The sequence below is a fragment of the Salvelinus sp. IW2-2015 genome, linkage group LG20 (assembly GCF_002910315.2).
Source record: "Salvelinus sp. IW2-2015 linkage group LG20, ASM291031v2, whole genome shotgun sequence".
NCBI lineage: Eukaryota > Metazoa > Chordata > Actinopteri > Salmoniformes > Salmonidae > Salvelinus > Salvelinus sp. IW2-2015.
In genome coordinates, this window is record NC_036860.1 from 49,992,654 (window position 1) to 50,008,745 (window position 16,092).

At 41.6% G+C, this 16,092-nt stretch overlaps 1 protein-coding gene across 2 annotated transcripts in view; it reads left to right on the plus strand.

The window, feature by feature from the left end:
• The window catches only part of stard8 (StAR related lipid transfer domain containing 8), a 40,160-nt gene that overhangs the window by 17,112 nt on the left and 6,956 nt on the right, over positions 1–16,092 (plus strand). For both annotated transcript variants that reach the window (XM_024011324.3, XM_024011325.3), the window contains 8 exons: positions 5–76; positions 3,285–3,366; positions 6,532–6,595; positions 6,876–8,212; positions 8,432–8,605; positions 9,577–9,736; positions 9,969–10,167; positions 10,581–10,791. In XM_024011324.3, the coding sequence (XP_023867092.1) occupies positions 5–76; positions 3,285–3,366; positions 6,532–6,595; positions 6,876–8,212; positions 8,432–8,605; positions 9,577–9,736; positions 9,969–10,167; positions 10,581–10,791 (2,299 nt within the window). The remainder of the gene's footprint in view (positions 1–4; positions 77–3,284; positions 3,367–6,531; positions 6,596–6,875; positions 8,213–8,431; positions 8,606–9,576; positions 9,737–9,968; positions 10,168–10,580; positions 10,792–16,092) is intronic.

The following is a 16,092-nucleotide window of genomic DNA, read 5'->3' on the forward strand; positions in this document are numbered from 1 at the left end:
TCAGAACTGGAGGCTAAAGAAGCTTGTAATTGGCTGCGGGCTGCTGGATTTCCGCAATATGCCCAGCTCTACGAAGGTAATCAATAGATGTCCCTGTGGTTTATGGACTCTAGACTCTATAATGGTCAACCAAATTAATATGACTACTATGGTCCAGAGAGACTCGTTGTGTTTGGTTAGCTCCTACAGTACAGACAGGTTTGCATCAATGAATGCACAGTCCCATAGTAAAATGAAACAAACCACATTTGCTGCTATATACACAATGTAATCATCTCCCATCACCAATTACTGTACTGTGTTAGAGGATGTTAGAGCTAAATTTGTGTACCAAAATATACCTGACTGTAGGCCACAAGTCACTTATGATGCAGAAGCTGTCAATGAGCAGTGTTATTTGCCTCCACTCAGCAGTCTTCTAATCAAGCTATCCCCATGTCTAGCAAACATGATCATTTAACATGCTGCTTTCATCAGGTTGAAAGCTAATTTACAGTGGGTTGCAAAAGTATTCACCCCCCTTGGCATTTTTCCTATTTTGTAGCCTTACAACCTGGAATTAAAATAGATTTTTTTTGTATCATTTGATTTACACAACATACTTTGAAGATGATAAATATTTTTTCTTGTGAAACAAACAACAAATAAGACAAAAAATCTGAAATCTTAAGCGTGCATAACTATTCACCCCCCCAAAGTCAATACCTTTTAGAGCCACCTTTTGCAGCAATTACAGCTGCAAGTTTCTCGGGGTATGTATCTATATGCTTGGCACATTTAGCCACTGGGATTTTTGCCCATTCTTCAAGGCAAAACTGCTCCAGCTCCTTCAAGTTGGATGGGTTCCGCAGGTGTACAGCAATCTTTAAGGTCATACCACAGATTCTCAATTGGATTGAGGTCTGGGCTTTGACTAGGCCATTCCAAGACATTTAAATGTTTGCCCTTAAACCACTCAAATGTTGCTTTAGCAGTATACTTAGGGTCATTGTCCTGCTGGAAGGTGAACCTCCGTCCCAGTCTCAAATCTCTGGATGACTGAAACAGGTTTCCCTCAAGAATTTAGTGCCATCCATCATTCCTTCAATTCTGACCAGTTTCCCAGTCCCTGCCGATGAAAAACATCCCCACAGCATGATGCTGCTACCACCATGCTTCACTGTAGGATGGTAGTCTCGGGGTGATGAGAGGTGTTGGGTTTGCTCCAGACATAGCATTTTCCTTGATGGCCAAAAAGCTCAATTTTAGTCTCATCTGACCAGAGTACCTTCTTCCATATGTTTGGGGAGTCTCCCACATGCCTTTTGGCGAACACCAAACGTGTTTGCTTATTTTTTTCTTTAAGTAAATGTTTTTCTTCTGGCTACTCTTCCGTAAAGCCCAGCTCTGTGGAGTGTACGGCTTAAAGTGGTCCTATGGACAGATACTCCAATCTCCGCTGTGGAGCTTTGCAGCTCCTTCAGGGTTATCTTTGGTCTCTTTGTTGCCTCTCTGATTAATGCCCTCTTTGCCTGGTCCGTGAGTTTTGGTGGGCGGCCCGCTCTTGGCAGGTTTGTTGTGTTGCCACAGTCTTTCCATTTGTTTATAATGGATTTAATGGTGCTTTGTGGGATGTTCAAAGTTTCGGATATTTTTTTATAACCCAACCCTGATCCGTACTTCTCCACAACTTTGTCCCTGACCTGTTTGGAGAGCTCCTTGGTCTTCATGGTGCCGCTTGCTTGGTGGTGCCGCTTGCTTGGTGGTGTTGCAGACTCTGGGGCCTTTCAGAACAGGTGTATATATACTGAGATCATGTGACAGATCATGTGACACTTAGATTGCACACAGGTGGACTTTATTAACTAATTATATGACTTCTGACGGTAATTGGTTGCACCAGACCTTATTTAGGGGCTTCATAGTAAAGGGGGTGAATACATATGCACGCACCACTTTTCCGTTTTTATTATTTTTTGATTTTTTTTGAAACAAGTTGTTTTTTTCATTTCACTTAACCAATTTGGACTATTTTGTGTATGTCCATTACATGAAATCCAAATAGAAATCTATTTAAATTACAGGTTGTAATGCCATAAAATAGGAAAAACTCCAAAGGGGATGAATACTTTTGCAAGGCACTGTAATTGCAATACCCAATTATTATTGAACGAATCGCATTCTCTCAATTTGTTGGTTGTGCAATGCATATTCTATGGAGAATGAACTCCACAGGTAAATCATATATCAAAGTCTGACAAATTTGAATTGCCCAAAGTTCAATGTTGATAATTCACATGAATCAGACATGAAGGAAATGCACCACTGCCAGTCAGAATAAGCTGTAGTGAAAGACAAGAGTGAAAGCATTATGACTAAACCTTGTTTATGCTTGCAGTTGGTTGGTGGTACTGAATATGTTAACAAATAATCTCCTTATTCTCAGCCTTAATCTTAACAATCTTAATTGTTTATCAACTTTGTTCTAAATGCCAGGAGGTAGTACTCATCAGATATAAGGAAAGCACCCTCTCCTAACAGTGTAGCCTCTGCAAAAGGGAAGTAGAGAGAAACAAAAGCTGGAAATGAGAAGCCTCTGGAATGTTGTGTGACGAACAGTTTTCTTTCTCTAATATCCCTACGCACACAAAAATAGCCCCTCGTAAAGCCACATAGAGTTTTTAATCACTTTTTACAGTTTTAATCAAACTGTTGTAAAAAATTTATGAGATTTGGAGATTAGTCCATAGCATCCAGTCATTGATCAGTATAATGTCAAACAGTCTAATTTTGCTGATTTAGTCGCGAATACATAATACTGTATAAAATGCATGCATTGCCAAGGACTGCAGGCAGCATGTCTCAAAATGAATGTCTGCACATGCCCGGTTGGCATGAATTTTATATCATAGACATTTACATTTTAGTCATTTAGCAGACACTCTTATCCAGAGCGACTTACAGTCGTGAGCGGATACATTTTTATACTTTTTTCGTACTGGTCCCCCATGGAAATCGAACCCAGGACCCTGCCGTTGCAAGCGCCATGCTCTACCAACTGAGCTACATGGGACCACCTTTAATGTTTAAAAGAGAGTAATATTTATGACCTCAGAGGTTGGTCGTGTTTTCCTAGAACCTGACCAAATCACCCAACAGTATAACCTACCCGCAAAACATACATTCATAAATTTGATGTGGCCATATGTTGTTATTCTGGTGTCTTTGGTGCCGAGGGAGTAAAGTTCCCATAAATAAAAAGTCTAAACACATCTATTAACATATCCACCTCTCTTGATCTGCAGCAGGACAGTTTCCTTTAGACATCTCCTCTGTGAAAAAAGACCATGGGTTTCTGGACCAGGATTCACTGAAGTCACTATGCAGGTAAGACATTCACATTTCCATTACCTTTCACATCTGCATCCAAGTCTCATGCTATGAGGTATGCTTTGCATTGTTAGTAATGATTTTGCAATTCTTAAAAATGAAGTTGAATTCAAATGATTTGTATTTGTTTTCTGGGAAGTATAGGAGTCCCACTATAATGATGTGGATTGTTATCGTTGCTATTATAAATACAATAAATTATTTTACATTTTTTGTTTAGAATATTTACAATAATTATTCATACCCATATACATCTTTTGAGGTGTGATAAAGCGGGTTTTCACTGCTGGTCATTAACTCAAACATCAGTTGCACAAATCTATTTAAAAAAAATAACTCTGTTGAACAGCCGTGCTGGTGTGGCAAACTATAACTTGAGTTGATAGACGTGTGTGTGCGTGTGTGAATAAGTGCATGTGTGTGTGTGTGTGTGTGTGTGTGTGTGTGTGTGTGTGTGTGTGTGTGTGTTTCTGTGTGTGTAAGAGCAGTAGAGACATGGTGACTGAATTTCGAATCAAATCCCAATAAATCACCTGAGTTCCCAGAGTCACCATGCTGCCAGGTTGTCCTCAGAGGAGTAGCTATGAATCTATGCTCTCCGAATACAAATATACACTTCTAAAACATATAGGACAGCTGGGCATTCCAGTAAATATGTAATTGAGAACATGGCATGTATGACTAATCAAATGTTTTTTAAGACAGCACATTTCTTATGAAAAGAAAATGATTGAGTGATATTGTTACATTGATTAGCATTAATCAGTGATATGTTTAAGATCAGTCTTATATCTCATTAATTATTGGAAAAAGATTGTCAATGTCTTAGCTTGTCTTCAACACCAGAATAAATAATGAAGGCAGAGAGAGGCCTTCGATATGATACGATACGATACAATAATGATAAAGACAAACTTTTTTACTGTCTACCAAGTTCCAACTATGGAAACTTTGAGCTGTAAGAGAAAGGTTGAACTGCTGTCTGTCTTCAGAAAAATGACATGAATCAAGCATAAAATTAAATGTGTTAAAGTTCACTGTAGACTTTCTGACTTGAAATTTATGAAATATAATTTGACACATTTTTCCTAAATAAACCTGTTAGTGAAATGCCTCACATACAGACTCATTTAAATCTGTGGTGCAGCAATTGACATAGTGTGAAATTCAGTCTGGGGTGGCGTGATGTAAAAATAAAACCGCCTGGCTCAAGGCCTGCATATCTGCATACTCTTGCTCTGAAAAAGTAATGCATTTTGAGCCACAACGATGTGTGAGCCTTCTTGATTTTTTTTTTTCTGGGACGGGGGGACGGAGGTTGGCATATGTGTTTTCATTCACTATCAAGTCGTGTGGGACCTAAAATAACCCCTTAAAAATATAAACTAATGCATGAGATGCCATCTGATCTGCAACACAATTACTAAGGGGAGCCATGGGAGTAGTCCTTGAAAAACATAACAAATATTACACATTGACATGAAAAACATAATGTTTTGTTTTTGTGAATAGTGACAATTCTATTTCTTATCAACTAACAAGCTAAGCGACCTATCTAACCAATGATATGACCCTATTTTTTTGTTATTGTTAAGAAATTTGAAACAGAGAATACTGCTATTGTCAGATAATTTATAGATAGCTATCTACACTGAACAGAAATATAAACGCAACATGTAAAGTGTTGGTCTCATGTTTCATGGGCTTAATTAAAATATCCAAGAAATGTTCCATATGCACAAAAAGCTTATTTCTCAAAAATGTTGTGCACAAATTTGTTTACATCCCTGTTAGTGAGAATTTATCTTTTGCCAAGATAATCCATGCCAGGTGTGGCATATCAAGAAGCTGATTAAACAGCATGATCATTACACAGGTGCACTTTGTGCTGTAGAAGGCCACTCTAAAATGTGCAGTTTTGTCACACATCACAATGCCACATATGTCTCAAGTTTTGAAGGAGCATGCAATTGGCATGCTGACTGCAGGAATATCCACCAAAGCTGTTGCCAGAGAATTTAATGTTAATTTCTCTACCATAAGCTGCCTGGAACGCCATTTTAGAGAATTTGGCAGAACGTCCAACCGGCCTCACAACCGCAGACCACGTGTAACCACGCCAGACCAGGACCTCCACATCAAGCTTCTTCACCTGCGGGATCGTCTTAGACCAGCCACTCGGACAGCTGATGAAACTGTGGGATTGCGCAACCAAAGAATATCTGCACAAACTGTCAGAAACCGTCTCAGGGAAGCTCATCTGCATGATTGTCGTTTTCACCAGGGTCTTGACCTGACTGCAGTTTGGCGTCGTAACTGACTTCAGTGGGAAAATGCTCACCTTCGATGGCCAATGGCACGCTGGAGAAGTGTGCTCTTCACAGATTAATCCCGGTTTCAACTGTACCGGCCAGATGGCAGACTGCATGTATGGTGTCATGTGGGCAAGCAGTTTGCTGATGTCAACGTTGTGAACAGAGAGGTTATGGTATGGGCAGGGATAAGCTATGGACAATGAACACAATTGCATTTTATAGATGGCAATTTGAATGCACAGCGATACCGTGCCGAGATCCTGAGGTCAACTGTCGTGCCATTCATCCGTGGCCATCATCTCATGTTTCAGAAGGATAATGCACAGCCCCATTTCGCAAGGATCTATACACAATTCCTGGAAGTGGAAAATGTCCCTGTTCTTCCATGTCACCAGACATGTCACCCATTGAGCACGTTTGGGATGCTCTGGATCGACGTGTATGGCAGCGTGTTCAGTTCCCCCCAATATATAGCAACTTCACACAGCCATTGAAGAGGAATGGGACAACATTCCACAGGCCACAATCAACAGCCGGATCAACTCTATGGAAAGGAGATGTGTCACGCTGCATGAAGAAAACGGTGGTCACTGACTGGTTCTCTGATCCACGCCCCTACCTTTTTTTTAAAGGTATCCGTGGCCAACAGATGCATATTTGTATTCCCAGTCGTGAAATTCATAGATTAGGGCCTAATTTATTTATTTACATTGACTGATTTCCTTCTATGAACGTTGCGTTCATATTTTTGTTCAGTGTAATTTGAATTGGCACTGCACTTGTAAACAAACCAAATATTTTGATATTTCCTGTGTTTTTTCATTTGATCTCTTTCATTTCCATGTAGGAGGCTGTCAACCTTGAACAAGTGTGCCTCCATGAGACTAGAGGTCCATTTTCAGTGCAAACAGGTGAGTAGACCTGCACATAAGATCTGTCTGTCTCAAAGTTTGTTGTGTGCAGGCCAGCCACTAGATCCACTGCTATAGCTTGTTACATGTCTCTCTGACTTTCACAGTATATCTGAGTTTGCTTGACGGCCTTGTATATTACAATTGTTTTATTTTACATTGTACATGCACAAATAAGTATATATTTGCTTTGCACTTAGACATAGCCCTTGTCAATGCAAATGATAATTCCATAAACATGTTATAAAATGGTCTCTAATTTGTCTATCATCTGATGCAGAGTGAAGACTCTGAGGAGGATGACCTGTGTGCCATCAGTGACCGCTGGGCATTCCAGCGAGAGAGTAAGACATGGTCCCGTCTGCGTACCCTCTCCCCACACATCTCCCCTAGCATGGAGGTCCACTCCTCCACCACCCTGCACCCATTGAGGGCCTCTGCCAGTAGTGAGAGCATCCTGAGTGACTTCAGCAACCTGGAGGTCACCTCCACCCACAGCAGTAGCAGCCTGAGTGTGAAGAGTGACAGAGGTACCACGTCCAGCAACCCCTACAGTCAGGTCACCAGCACGGCAGAGCCCTACACCCTTACCTCCCACCATGACTCCCATGGTTCCCACTCTCCCAATGGATCCGCCTGTGAGGACCAGCCTGTGTCTCCCAAAGACCTACTTACTGTTCCTGTCAGCAGAGAGAAGACCAAGAGGTGTTCCAATACCTTCCTGAAGAGAATGGAGTCGTTCAAGAGAAAGGATAAAGAGAGGGAAGTGACAGATGGCCAAGTTGTGACCTCTCCGCTGCAGTTCCCTCTAACCCCTGGCAGTTTGCATTGCACTTCCAATGAAAGTCTACCTGGTTTAAAAAACAACACTACAGAAAAGAGCAGTGTAAATTACAGCAGAAAAGCCCATACTATCTGTCGTACAGGCCGTAGGTCCCCAGTTATGGACAGAGCTAATGCGAAGAGCAGTTGGCTCTATCTAGAGGACTATGACATGGCAGGGTGGAAGGGGGCTAAACAGGTTATTCAGAAGAGTGGCTATAAAAATGGACTGGATTGTCTGGTTCATCTGCCAATGGACCACAAGCCAGGCACGTTCCCCAAGTCCCTATCCATCGAGAGCCTGTGCACTACTTCCACCTCTCATGAGCTGCGTGAATGGCAGATGGAGGACGTAAACCTCTCCCTGGGCAGCAGTCACGAGTCCCAGGAATTCAACATGTTTCCTATAAGAAGAAACTCGTGTTCCTCAGTGGGGAGCATCTATGACAATGTAAATGAGGCTAGTGGCAGTTCAGACGAGTTGAGAGAAAAGGTCTTTGAGCACCTGGATGATATCCTTCAACATGTCCATGGCCTTCAGCAGAATATAGACCAGTGGTCCAAGAAGGTGTGTCAGGAGCTCAGTGACAAGCATGAGGAAGAGGAGGACACTGACGAGACCAGAGAAACAACATTCTCCTCCAGCCTCCATTTTGAGGAGCAGTCTATGTCAGATGTAGGCACGATGGCCAGTGACTACGACAGCACAGGAAACTCTTTGAATGAGGTGGAGGATGTTGAGACAAGAGAACGAAGGGACTCAGGAGTGGGTGCTTCCTTAACCAGGCCAAGCAGGTAAACATACATTGTTAAACATAAAGATGATAACATGTTCAGGTTCATCAATATTTCACCAAATGTCAAATAGCTCTTGACATTTAGACAGTATAATAGTAAAAACACATAAATTAATTGATTTAATCGCCTCTAAGATATACCACAAATGGACACTCATAGCATCGCTACAGATCAAAACATTGACCTTTATTCCCAATACATTTCCCCTCTCTCTAGGAAGCTACGGTGGCATAGTTTCCAGAACTCCCACAGGCCAAGCCTGACTTCAGCCTCCCAGGAAATGAACCGCCAGTCAGCCGCTCAGCTCAACCTTCTGCAAAAGTTCTCTCTGCTCCGGCTCACTGCTATAATGGAGAAATACTGCGAACCCAACAAACATGGCTGGAGCTGGTGAGTGGAGGGCCCTTGGGTGTGGAGAGTGGAGATTGAAATATAGATAAAAGGCAGAGACGTAGGGAAGTGCACTCTATTATACTGTCCTTTTCATATGCATTTAGTCAGGGCAGAGAGTATTGTTTTGTGGTAAGGATATTGCTTTTTAAAATGCATCATATACATTTTTCCATATGGCAAGGCCTTTGATCTACATTTATGCAGCTAATGTATAGTAGTATAAAAGGAAAACCTGATTTCCATAAAGAAAGCTGTTAAAAAGTTAGATTTGTAAAATTTCGCAACTGTGTCTCATTCAGCCTCTTATTTCTCATGCGGATGACTCTTGCTTCTCAAGAATCAATCACATCATACACAAAGAAACCATTATCTATAATTGCAGTGGCCGTTTTAGCACACGCTCAGTTAGCAGGTTTTATTCTCCACCCTAAAAGGTTCAAACTTTAATTTCTCTTGCATCATCAGCCATGTGCTGTCACCCAATTAGGCTTCATCCCTTAGTGTAAAAGCATTATGTGAATATGCATCAGACAAAATTGAAACCGTTTTGTTCCAAAATAGACTGATTAGGATTTGGAGATAGACCAAACAGTTTTCATCCAAAAAAGACATCAGGTGTCCAAGGAGAATATCTAATGCTACCTGTGGTGCTGTTTGGGTAGTTTCTGCCTTTTTGCCACTCATTTGAATGACTACCAATTCACCCACAACTCATCCAAACAGATTTCATCCAAACAGTTCAAACAGTTTTCATCCAAAAAAAGACATCAGATGTTCAAGGAAAATATCTAATGTTACCTGTGGTGCTGTTTGCATGGTTTCTACCCCTTTCCCACTCCGTTTAGAATACCAAATCACCCACAACACATCCAATTTGACAAGATTACATGTATTTCAGGTAACAACCTTTATGGTGATATCTAGATGAAAAAATTGAATCTAGTCCCCCTTTTCCTGTGTTTTGGCAGGTCTATTCCTAAGTTTATGAAGAGGAGTAAGGTCCCTGACTACAGGGACAAACAGGTTTTTGGTGTTCCACCAATCATCAATGTCCAAAGGAGTGGACAACCCCTACCCCAGAGCATCCAGCAGGCCATGCGCTACCTCCGCAGCCAATGTCTGGAAAAGGTAGTCACTCTCATCCCCTCAAAGTAAACGTTCCCTCATGCTACAGTGTGTGTATAACCTTATGATTTTAGTATGTGTTCCACTCCAGATATGTTATGTTACTGTATTTCTATTGTAGTGAGATTTCATGTACTTGGTGATACATTATATATGATAATGCATTGAAGTTTATGAATAATGCTAATACACCAATGACAGTATCAACTGTTTTTTTACTCCTATTCCTGTCAAGGTTGGCATTTTCCGTAAGTCTGGGGTGAAGTCTCGGATCCAGACTCTGCGGCAGCTGAATGAAAATTCCCCAGACCACGTGAGGTACCAGGGCCAATCAGCCTACGATGTGGCCGACCTGCTGAAACAGTACTTCAGAGACCTGCCTGAGCCTGTCCTCACCACCAAGCTCACTGAAACCTTCCTGCAGATCTACCAATGTGAGTCAGTGGCTCTAAGTGCTCCCCTCTCATCCACTCTGGGAAGCTCTGAACCCCTGTGTCTGGTTTAAATTGCCCTTCAGCATACACTTATCAGATTGAAATCATTGACTAGATAAAGTCTCCTTTGACAAGTCAATCAACTAATTGATAGGCACAGTAATCATACTGTACTCTATGATGTCCTCCAGCTAGGATTTTACAACTAGAGTTAGGGTTTATCGAGGTTTTGCAAACATGGCATTAAGTTACTGTCTGTATTTGATGTCTGGTTATGATGTACATTAAATGTCTACTGCTATAATTACCAGGTGCATTCAAATGTCATCAGTTTCGTCATCAGTATCATGCTAAGATCTTAAAACCAACATAGCAATTCACATTCAGATGTATCTGTCATGTGTGTTTCCCAGGTGTCCCGAAGGACATGCGACTTCAGGCGGCCCAGGCTGCAGTCATCCTTCTGCCTGACGAGAACCGGGAGGTACTGCAGACCCTGCTCTACTTCCTCAGTGACATCGCCTCTGCTGAGGAGAACCAGATGACAGCTGGTAACCTGGCCGTGTGCCTGGCCCCCTCCATCCTACACCTCAACATCTCCAAGAAAGAGGGCACCTCCCCCAGGTATGTACTGGTATTCGTGTTTCTGTGTATGTTTTCATCATGGCATGTTTTGATTTGAAACTCCCTAGAAAGGCCAAAACCTAGGAAGAAACCTAGAGAGGAACCAGGCTATGAGGGGTGGCCAGTCCTCTTCTGGCTGTGCCGGGTGGAGATTATAACAGAACATGGCCAAGATGTTCAAATGTTCATAAATGACCAGCATGGTCAAATAATAATAATCACAGTAGTAGTCGATGGTGCAACAGGTCAGCACCTCTACCGCTCCTGCTGTCTCTAGAGAGTTGAAAACAGCAGGTCTGGGACAGGTAGCACGTCCGGTGAACAGGTCATGGTTCCATAGCCGCAGGCAGAACAGTTGAAACTGGAGCAGCAGCACGGCCAGGTGGACTGGGGACAGCAAGGAGTCATCATGCCAGGGAGTCCTGAGGCATGGTCCTAGGGCTCAGGTCTTCCCGAGAGAGAGAGAGAGAAAGAAAGCAAGAAAGATAGAGAGAATTAGAGAGAGTACTTAAATCACACAGGACACCGGATAAGACAGGAGAAATACTCCAGATATAACAGACTGACCTTAGCCCCCCGACACATAAACTACTGCAGCATAAATACTGGAGGCTGCGACAGGAGGGGTCAGGAGACACTGTACCAGTCAAAAGTTTGGACCCACCCACTCATTCAAGGGTTTTTCTTTATTTTTACTATTTTCTACATTGTATAATAATAGTGAAGACATCAAAACTATGAAATAACACATATGGAATCATGTAGTAACCAAAAATGTATTCTTGATACACGCGGGAAACTACCTAGCAGCGTTGCAGTACACAAACTGGTGCGACTGGCACCTACTACCATACCCTGTTCAAAGGCACTTACATTTTTGTCTTGCCCATCCATGTCTCAGTTGTCTCAAGGCGTAAAAAAATTTTGTAACCTGTTTCCTCCCCTTTATCTACACTGATTGAAGTGGATTTAACAAGTGACATCAATAAGGGATCATAGCTTTCCTCACACGTAAAGGTGGTAGAAGTTTTAGGGAATTAAGTCAGAATACGGTGTATCTGTAGACACCAGTGGCAGTCGGTGCCGTTTAATATGAAGGAGCGTGATAAAAAAACTATTATGAGCATGGCCTTATTTTTGTTACAGCATATTGGATGACTGTCATTCATATTCCATTCACCCAGCACAATGTAACATCGATAAGCTTGGGCTACTACATGAACATTTCCTGTACCCATCATGAGGTTGCTTCAACCTAGCTTGTGAATGAAAGTTTACAATGTATGTGCACAGGTTGAGAGAATTTTGAGTAGTCAAGGTGACAGACAGTGACACATTCAATAGCGCCTTGAACACTCTTGCCTGCATCTACAGTAGCTGATCTAGGGTGTGATCATCAGTCCAACAGTTGTAAATGAGAGCTATTATTGGACAAATTCAGTTATGTTCATTCCCGTTTCGTTACGTTTGTTTCCATTTAAGAAGCGTTTTTCAACAGAATCTGCGGAATGAATACACCACAATCACACGGGAACAGTTCACTTTCATAGCAGCCACATAAAAACAGCATGAACATTTTGCTCATGTATATATAATTTCTTCTCACAACTATCTACGCGCTCTCCTCCTCTCACCTCTTCCCTTCACTTGTAGACTTCAGTGCACAACACATCAGCTGTCTGTGACCAGGCAAATAAAACTTTCCAAGCCAAACCTTCATATCATGACAGCTAAACGCTATACACAGCCTACATCATTGTCAAGTCATAGTCAACTAGAACTGACGTGTTAGTAAACCCACTACAATCATGCAGTACAGTGTAAAGTCAAAAAATGGTTTAGCAGTTACACAGGCAGGACCCGGTGGCAAGAAATTAATTAAACCAAAAGCTTGCCTTGACTTGGAAGAGTTCTAGTGTTGGATAGCCATAGCCAGCTAGCTAACATAGCATCCCTCTTTGTTTGAGCCGGGTGTTTGAGTAGGCTGAGCTAGCTAGCTGCATAAGCAGTTTAGCAGTTACACCGGTCGGCCCCGGTGGCAATAAATGAATAAAACCAAACGTTTACCTTGACTTGGAAGAGTTCCAGTGTTGGATAGCCATAGCCAGCTAGCTAATATAGCATCCCTCTGTTTGAGCCTGGTGTACACTAAACTTGCTAGCTGCATTGGCTAGCTAATTGAAAGTTTTTAAAAAATACAACCAAATACAGCTAGCTCTCTCTCTTGCTTCTCCTAAATTTTGGAAGAAATTAATTTGTACAAAACTGTTCAACTCTTGTCTTTCTCTCTCTTTGAGTCAACTACTCACCACATTTCATGCACTGCAGTGCTAGCTAGCTGTAGCTTTCAGTACTAGATTAATTCAGAGATTAATTCTCTGATCCTTTGATTGGGTGGACAACATGTCAGTTCATGCTGCAAGAGGTCTGATAGGTTGGAGGACATCCTCCGGAAGTTGTCATAATTACTGTGTATATCACGTTTCAGGTAAGACCCAAATGCAGACTGTGTTGAAGTAACAGTGTTTATTACAGTAACAGGGGCAGGCAAACGACAGGTCAAGGCAGGCAGGGGTCGATAATCCAGAGTAGTGACAAAAGCACAGGATGGCAGGCAGGCTCAGGGGCAGGCAGAGGGGCAGGCAGGCGGGCTCAGAGTCAGGACAGGCAAAGGTCAAAACCAGGAGAGCGAGAAAAAGATAGACTGAGGAAAAGCATGCAAATACAGTATGTCTTGACAATTAACTCACAGTGTAAAGCACCAAGTTCCTGACATCTACCACCACTTTCACTGTAAGTTCAAATCCCTCAGGGAGTGATCATTTTTCCTTCTAAATTTTGATTTTCAATTGCAGTCATCACCTTGAAAATTAAGAATGAAGATTTCTTCAGCCTTGTTCACAAACACTGCTAGGGCCTTATAATCATACAGTATTATAATACATATATTGATTGCATAGATGTGTATACCTAAATGTAGGCCTATATATTTTTATATGCATTTTTGTAATTATGTACTTCATTATTTGACTTCAGGACCAAGAGTGGAGTGACATTTCCTTAAAAAAACTTACCCTAAATGGGTTTTGAACTCAACAACTGTCTTAGCGGACTGTGCCACCAACCAGTTATGGTAGTTGGGTGAAAAAATGCAAACACTCGACAAGACTACCATTGTCTTTGATTTCGTTTTACGATGGATGTAGCTACGTATAATCCTTGTAGATGTTATTTTTTTGTAAAAGCACATAGATGTGTACGAAACGGTAAGCAAAAACATGGAATTCTGTCATATATCCAGAAATGTGCATTACGGCCTTTTGAATTTTGTGTAACATCAGTAGCATTGTCAAGGAAGCATCATGCAAATTAGGGCTGCCAAACAGTTAACATAATTCATTAATGATGATATGATATTACGGTTTGTTTCCATATGACTGGTTTCACATTCATCTCTGGGGATCATCTAAAACAATTGCTAAAGGTATTTAGAATCCCCTTCTCCAAACGGATTACTCATTTACCTAGCTCTTATCAATAGCTCATACATTTGAATGTTTTTCATGGCATTTTCACCATAAACAACACAAAAGTCACTGTAACATACATCTATTAATGCTCCCAATGTTTAAGTAGGCCTACTTCCTCTGATCAATGTTCTTGAAGTTAAACACTTGCGTGCAAGCGCGCACACACACACACAGTACGTCCAATCGGCCTCACAACTGCAGACCACATGTAACCACACCAGCCCAGGACCTCCACATCCAGCTTCTTCACCTGCGGGATTGTCTTAGAAAAGCCACCTGCAAAACTGAGGAGTATTTCTGCCTGTAATAAAGCCCTTTTGTGGGGAAAAACTCAATCTGATTGGCTGGGCATTGCTGCGCCCCTGCCCAGTCAAGTGAAATCCATAGATTAGGGCCTAATGAATTTATTTCAATTGACTTATTTCCTTATATAAACTGTAACTCTGTAAAATTGTTTAAATTGTTGCATTTATATTCTTGTTCAAAATGTTAGGAATTCCACAGAAGATATTAACAACAGACCAGCTAGGTCTGAGTTCATGTAAAATATAATAGCTACAGCTTTTAGATCTAGCCTAGGCTACTTATCCATGTTCTTCAACTTGAACTAGTCACAAGCTGCTACTTCTACAATTGGGATAACTTGCCAAATCTTTTGATCTGAGAAATAAAAGTTTTCCTTCAAAATTTGCAGGCATAGTGAACCAAAATAGACTAACAGTACTACCTGAAAAGGTATCTGTGCGTTAGAGACCTGCCTAACGGTTTCCACTAGTCACAGTAAAAATTGGCTATATCGAGAGAGAAAAATGGGGGAACAAATTATTTTTGGTTAGGTTAGGCATAAGGTTAGTGTTATGTGTAAAATCAGATTTTAAGAAAATAAATGGTAAAAATAAGCAGGGCTTGTGGCAACTAGTGACGACCCTCTAACGCCGAGAAAGCCCAGATTCAAACTCACCAGCTCTGCAACCATTATAATGCCAAAATACGTTCTTTGATCACCAAATATATGGAGTTTCGGTGCGCAACTATCTTAATTTTGTCCCATTACGGCCGGTATGTACTTCCAAAATACTGTGTGCTGAATAGTCATTTATTTCCGGCTGCTTGTAAAAATAAATGTACACCTTTTTTGCAAGTACATACCGGCCGTAACGGGAGTAAATTAAGATAGTTGCTCACCGAAACTACATATTTGGTGATCAACGAACACATTTTTACATTATAACGCTTGCAGAGCAGGTGAAGAGGAGTTTGAATCTGATATTGTGGAGCGTTAGAGAAGGCGTTCTGGGCATTCGAGAAGTCTAGATTCGTTTACCGCTACCGAGCGTGTCATGTGCTGTGTTTAAAAGGGTCCGTGCGGAAACACGTGCGCTTAAAAAGGTCAGTGTAACCCGCAATTCGGGGGGTTCCAGCATGTTGGCATTCCTGCATCTACAAGAACACCCCAACATCTTTATGCTTGTGTGACACTTTTGATATTCTGGATTTCCCCTGATTGTGGGATTAAAATGTGGGTAAAAATGGAAATAAAAGTATTATCTGATTTTTTCAGGGACAAAGGACACTGTCTACCGCTGTACTAGCTAGCTACCACTGTTGCCCCAGCTCCTGTGTACCGGAGTCCTTTTTGCTAGCTAGATATAGCTAGCACAGTGTCGCCCCGCCTGCTTTGTAACGGAGACCTCCTACTAGCTTGCTAACACATAGTGTCTTTCGCTCCTGCCTGCCGAACATCTGCCCTCCCTGTCTTTACCAGAACTGC